This window comes from Amphimedon queenslandica, unplaced genomic scaffold (assembly GCF_000090795.2).
Source record: "Amphimedon queenslandica unplaced genomic scaffold, v1.1 AMPQUscaffold_13346, whole genome shotgun sequence".
In the NCBI taxonomy this organism is placed as follows: domain Eukaryota; kingdom Metazoa; phylum Porifera; class Demospongiae; order Haplosclerida; family Niphatidae; genus Amphimedon; species Amphimedon queenslandica.
Genome location: NW_003546418.1, coordinates 2,537 through 9,217, shown reverse-complemented (window position 1 = coordinate 9,217; position 6,681 = coordinate 2,537). Strand labels below are relative to the sequence as shown.

At 30.8% G+C, this 6,681-nt stretch overlaps 1 protein-coding gene and 1 long non-coding RNA gene across 2 annotated transcripts; both read right to left on the bottom strand.

The window, feature by feature from the left end:
* Positions 1 to 366: 366 nt before the first annotated feature.
* LOC109582902 (uncharacterized) lies at positions 367 to 2,179 on the bottom strand. The gene is made up of 3 exons (XR_002185266.1): positions 2,098 to 2,179; positions 1,930 to 2,054; positions 367 to 448 (listed from the first exon to the last, which is right to left on the bottom strand). It is a non-coding gene; the product is annotated as an uncharacterized LOC109582902 (long non-coding RNA).
* Positions 2,180 to 6,108: 3,929 nt separating this feature from the next.
* LOC109582894 (uncharacterized) lies at positions 6,109 to 6,675 on the bottom strand. Its single transcript, XM_019997954.1, has 2 exons — positions 6,272 to 6,675; positions 6,109 to 6,219 (listed from the first exon to the last, which is right to left on the bottom strand). The coding sequence occupies exons 1-2, from the start codon at positions 6,647 to 6,649 to the stop codon at positions 6,109 to 6,111; spliced, it is 489 nt and encodes a 162-aa protein (XP_019853513.1). The 5' UTR covers positions 6,650 to 6,675.
* Between the last annotated feature and the right edge of the window lie 6 nt (positions 6,676 to 6,681).

The following is a 6,681-nucleotide window of genomic DNA, read 5'->3' as shown; positions in this document are numbered from 1 at the left end:
AGGAGGAGGAGAAGTAAAACCAAATAGTAGATTAGGTCAGAGCTACTGCCAATTGTAGCTATAAACAAGACTAATGACTGGAGGCAGTGGATCATAACAGTAACAGTAACTATACCTATTGTAAATACACTGTATGATAAAATTAAATATACTGTTAGTTTGTTTACCAGTTGGAGGAATAAAATTGAGCTTCATGTATCTTAATAAAAATAAAAAAAGAGAAACAATAAGAGACAGAGCTGGTGGCAGTTTAGATGTCTTCTCTCCTGATGTAGTACTGCCTGACTTGCTGTCTACTGTAGCTTTGAATGAGTGAGAGTGGCGGCCATTAGCTGGTCTACTGGAGGCAGCTTGACAGTAGTTCCACAGTCCAATACTTGCTCTCCATTGTGAGACATCAATCATCTTTTAATTATTATTTTAGTGATTTACAGCCTTTATCCAGTCACTATAATGATAAAGAGTATATGCCTTAAGTGTATGAATGTGTAATTGAACTAGTACTGAATATTTACCAAGAATCATTATGAGAACTGTCTACGATATCATTCAAGCATGCATATAACAAGGTATAACTGAGATTACAAGTTTATAACTGAATTAAATCATATACTTGTTACAGTAACAGTTACAATTGTTCAGCACAGAGTAACAGAACTTGCTTAGTATCATTGCAATTGAAGCTACATAACCTGTATCATTTTACTATTTAGTGCTGCTATGTGAACCACATACTGATATGATTATCATTAATTGAGTTAAACAGTATAGTAACATAATGAACTGTGAAATATAGATGTAAGGTCAGGCTTTACCAAGTGGATTAAGGAAATAAGCAGTAAAAAACAAAGGGATCAGTGTGTGAGGTAATAGGGACAGAGGTGAAAAGGGTAACAGAGGAAACAGGGATAACGAGGCGACAAGGGTAATGAGCCCACCCTTAATACCTCATTACCACTTTCACCCTTGTTACCATTGTCACCCTCATTACCCCTGTCATGGTGTTACCTTGATTACCCATGTTACCCTTCTATACCTCTAACCATTCGTCCCTTTGCTCCATGTATGTTCATTACTGATTATTTCCTTGATTGTTTTGGTAAAACATATACCTGTCCCTGTTCATAATACTACTGTTCTTTTTATGTTAATATTTTACTAAAATACTCATTCAAAAGGTTGGGGATCACTTGTGACAAGCATGGCTTACCTACTTATGTTGCAATCAATGACAATAACAAAATCAATTTTTGTAATTCTTGTTAACAATAATAAAACAATAACTAATGTTATCAATAATTTATACAAACTAAAAATTGTGCTATACTTGCAAATTTATGTTTTAATATGTAAAATTATACCAAATGCTAATGCAGTAACGTAACTCAGCTAGCTCTCAGTTTGTTGGTCATTGGGTCTAAATTTAAGCTGGCCCCTTTTTGACATAACAATCACAATTTTGAAGATACATCTATTGACCGTAGATTTTACATGCAAAATCAATGATTTAACAAGAACAACTTTCACAAACATAATACATGTATACTGTATGCCGGTTTATTTTCACGGTGAAATATTAAACAAAAGCATGAGCCAGTATAATGGTACCATGATGTGGCCCGGTTCACTAATGTCAAATAGTGACAGCAATACTATATAGGCTATATGTAGCTACAATTACAGTGTTTACTAAGTGAATCCTGACAACTGTTACCAATAACAAGATGAGGTAATGCTCTACGGAAGGATAGTCAGGGTGTGAAGATGATAACTAATGATAATTATGACTATTATAAATGGATTCTGTTTTCACTAGTATAGTACAAAGGTGGTCTATTTTGACTAAATTTGATCATGCTACTGGTCTAATCCTAATAGCCTATTATTGATCAGAACATAGAATTATGCTATAGTGTAAATTGAACTCACATTTTGAGTATTCAGTGCCGGTACAGATAATCTGTGGTTAGTGATTGAAACTGAGTTCAGTTCAGACGGCTTGCTGTTGACGATGAGAAATCTTGTAAACTAGACTAGATCTAATAGTAATAGATCTATTAATTATAGCATGATTAAAATAAATCATTATAGACTTACCTTAAAGGACAACTGTTGTAAAATAAAGAAATGAAAAGATGCAGTCAATTATTAGATCTACCAGCGCGCCGCCAATGCTGTTGCAATCTATGGTTGCAAAATACATGTAAAACCACAAGCTCCACCTACAAGTAAAATGACCATAAAATCTACACAGGAAACATTCAAAGTTTAATGCTATTTTAGCCACACATTTAAAAAAATACTGAATTATATAAATGATGTATTTATCAGTTTTTAAAAGATGTCTTTCATGTAAACTGTCTTCCAACCATTTCAATGAGACTACTGTGACCTTGTGTGAATGGTAATTCCCTCCAAGCCAAGAACAATAATGTGTGTTGTTTTATCAGTGAGGGCCTCCTCTACATCACCATTATAAGTAAGGATAAGTTAATTTAGAAATATATACATCATTATTAATATAACATTAAGTCTTCATGTAGAATTAGGATATGCTATTATATAACGGGATAGAGTGAGTCTGGTGCTCTCATCAATTCCATAGAAACAGACATTGATGTCAGTAAATATATCAGGTAATGGATCCACTACTAAAAGATTACAATAATGATGAATTCATGAAAGAGTTTCCATTGAAGTCCTTTTGCTGTGTACTGTGTAGAAAGTTTGCAGTAATTCTGACTGAAAGTTTTTGAGTTATGGTCATTTTTAAAATTGGCTAATTTCTGAAAAATACCTGGTACTATAGCCTATGCTTTTTTTCCAAAAAATAGCTCCAAAATCACCTCCAATCTTTTTTCCATTTTCTGATGCATATTGATATCTCTTTTTGTAGAAACTTTGAGATGATTCAGACTAAAAGTTTCTGAATTATGGTCTTATACAGTATAATATTTTCATGTATTCAAAGTTAATTATTTTATTTATTTATTCATTTATCTACAGTTACCTTGTGATTCTGATTTTAATGTTACATATTATGAATATGAACTACTGGACAAATTGATATGAAAGTATGTGCATATAATTACATGTACTATAAGGTGTCCTTATTATAGAGGCTACACTATTATTTCCTTCAATATAAATACTATTATTATCATTGTAGTTTCTCTCCAGATCTTTGTTTTCACCACTTGCTAAAACTCAATCATAAAGTTAACAATGTTTTATAACTCTGTTTTTTTCTCCTCTTTAGTTATCATAAATCACTTTTATAATTATTTTTTTATGTTTAAATTAAATAAAACAATATCATTAATTATACAAATATTAATCTATCTTTTATAATATTATAATCATGGTATTCTATACATGCATCTTTGTGTTTCATATCTAGATAGAACTTTATTATATTCTCATTAATTAATAATAGTGAAAGAATTAGTAATATTCCATCAGATGATATTGAAGTGCCTCTTATTGATAGTTCAGTTATTGTTGAATTATTGGTAATTAGTTCAGAAAGAGACTGAGCACTAAAAGAACTAATAAGAGGGTTATTAAAAAAGGATAACCTTTTAAGTGTGTCATTGTGTGTTTTTAGCACACTTGTAACATCAGCAACTGCTTTGTCATCAATGGAACAGTTAGTAAGATGTAAAGCTAATAATGATTTATTATTAGCCAGTAAGTTACATAACGATGAGATGCAGTCCTGTGTTAGCTGAGTGTCTTGTATTTTGAAGTACGTCACCTTTTCATTTTGTAATACAACTGGCAACAGGTTAAGCACAATGTCAGGAGATGATTTGATGATGCTGATGTTCATATGTTTGTATGTTAATAGAGAAATTACTTCTTGACATTGTATTAACGATGGAGAGGTCAGTTGAACACCATCATCATACCACCTAATTGCTTTAGTTTTTTCTGAATACACAAAAAGTTATAAATAAATTGAGTTATACAATAAAATTTAACATACTTACTAAATAACAAAATAAATTTTTAGCTTAATTTTCATAAGGATTAATTAAATGCATAATTTTACTACTTGATATTTCTTGCAAATCTTTTCAGTAAATCTATTTGGCTATGCATGCTCATTCCCAAAAAACTATAATAATCTCTAAATTAAAATGAAAATTAAATTTCAACAAATTCTAATATGCTGCTTGATCCATTAATTTTAAATTAAATTAACTATTTTCCTGAAAATTAGCATGCAAAATATTGCAGAATTTAAAAAAGATTTTTCTAACTTTATCTCTCAGAGTTTTATAATACATGGCAATATACACACATACTCACACCAATCAAGCTGTTGGCATTAAAATAGACATGCTTTCCTTCATCAACATTGAAAAATTTATATAATCCAAACAGTATTATACCTTACCACGTTCTTTTTCTCTAAGTTGATTTAGCAGAACTGAATTTTGTTTAATTAATGATAAAAAGAGACTTGCTCTCTCAACGTTGCTGCTTGTCTTAATTTCCTTGATTTTAGGTATGTCAACATTTTCTGTCATTGCATAATAAAATAGTTCAAGTGATTCCAATGTGGACAGTTCACTTTCTTCATCTTTTTTAATATGATCAATATGAACACTCCCCTCTTGCTCAGTATCCAAAGATCTTGCTAGCCACCATCCATCAGTATGCTCTTCCTTGATCTCAAGTTTCTCTCCTTCCTTGAATGAAAGTTGAGTAGCTTCCCTTTGCTCATAGTCATACTTAGCTACATACACTGGTCCTTTTGGTGGATCTATTGATTGTGTAGACTGATCCTTTCCTAATATACCAGTACTAGTCATTATGTTAATAATAATGTAATACATACTAAGAGTAACTGAAGTTTCTTTCAGTTGTTGTACATTCAATAATGATATCTTTTCCTGTAACATTTCAATCTCCTTTTCTCTTTCATTTAATATTCCTTCTATTCCTATCAAAATAATAGTCATTATTATTATCTAAGGAAATGCTTCATTTACAGTTCATAATCAATAATATTAATTTTTATATAATTAATTTTAGCAAAATTTTATATCATTAAAAATGAAAATCTTGAAAGATGAGCTGTGATGATCTAACATGTTTTAGCTACTCTACCAACAAATCATGAATGACTTTAATCATCTCCCTAAAACACTCATGCTTCAAAATACTATGCAATTTGTAGGGCTTTTATATTTTGTGATATTGTACTAATAAAGTGTGAATTTAATTTTGCTGGTGCATGAGCTGTTGATGCACCCTTGCCGGCATTAACTAGATCTAGTAATGCTTTGCAGAATTAAATTGTGTGTTTTCATTAGCACAAATAAATGAAAGAACAATAAGATATTTGCAAAATTGCATTTTTCAAGAATTACAAGCTAGAAAATATAAACTCACTGCAAAACTTCATCTACTAGGTACTTGCAGAAAAGTAATCAATTAGAATTAACATCATACCATTATAGTTAGTATATATGTGCTACAAGTAACAATTTGAAGGATTCATACTAGCAATATACCATATAGGGGTTTTATTTATTAGTATAAAATTTCACGAATTTGTTGAGATTTTCCATTTGTTAGTATAAATTTTCACAAATCTTACCTTCTGCGGCCATTTTTCTTTGTGCAATTTAATTATGCAAATTATTTTAATGAAAATGCAAAATTAGCAAAAATTATTTCCAGTGAAATAAAACCCCTATACAGTACATGTAAAAATTCGTACCATAACCAATTGAACTACAAGAAATAACACAGCTGTACTGTATTGTCATTTTACAGTAATAAATATGGGTGTACATATACTTGTTTTGCTGTGAAGAGTTGACCGTAAATGATCTATTTCCATTTGCATTGCTTTTGTCAGCTTTTTTTTACTGTCTTCCTTATCAAAATCTAATGCAATAAAGTATTATGAACAAAATTCAACTTCATGAATCATGATGAATTTATCCAGAATTCATGTGCAGAACAATATTTATTATAAATATCATGTCTGAAACATAAGTGTCATTTTACCTGATGATTGTATTGATGACTTATTGCTTTCGTCAACTTCTTTGCCTTGACCTTTAAATTATTAATATTTATGAGTAATAATTAGTATATACCTAATGTGTCTATTGTGCCCTTCAATTTAGCATTCTCCTCAAGTAAATCATCTCTTTCACTCTCTACCATCTCCAGTTTCTTCATTAGACTCTTCACCTCCTATCAAATATTAAAGTATACTATTAATTTATATACACATACATTCACTAACCTCATCAATTGCATGTTCATCATACACAGTATAGTAACCAATAGTTAAACTAATCAATCCCATCTCCTTTAGCATATCAACATTATCTCTAGCTGTCACTAGTAAACTCTCCATTAGATAATGAGGAGCATAACAAGTAACAATGATGGAGTTCCCTTCCTTGATCACTACCACCTCCACTTGATTATCCTTGAACGTTTTCCATAGGAGGGCTCTGATACTGGAGAGAGAATGCTCACTTGGATTCCATTTCAGAACAAACTTGATCGTCTCACAAGTGAGAAGAGAAGAAGATAATCTCTTAAGTGGATGATCACAAAACATTGTTAATTTGTTCTCGCAGAATTCATCCAAGTGTGTCTGATAAGCTAATATCATGTCTCCAGCATCTTGTATTGAGTATTTATTCA

Bases quoted from the DNA above. Each gene is read 5' to 3' on its own strand.
- LOC109582894 (XM_019997954.1), bottom strand. From the start codon at position 6,649: ATGATATTAGCTTATCAGACACACTTGGATGAATTCTGCGAGAACAAA. The intron at 6,220-6,271 runs GTTAGTGAATGT...AATATTTGATAG, and splicing joins ATGAACATGCAATTGATGAG to GAGGTGAAGAGTCTAATGAA.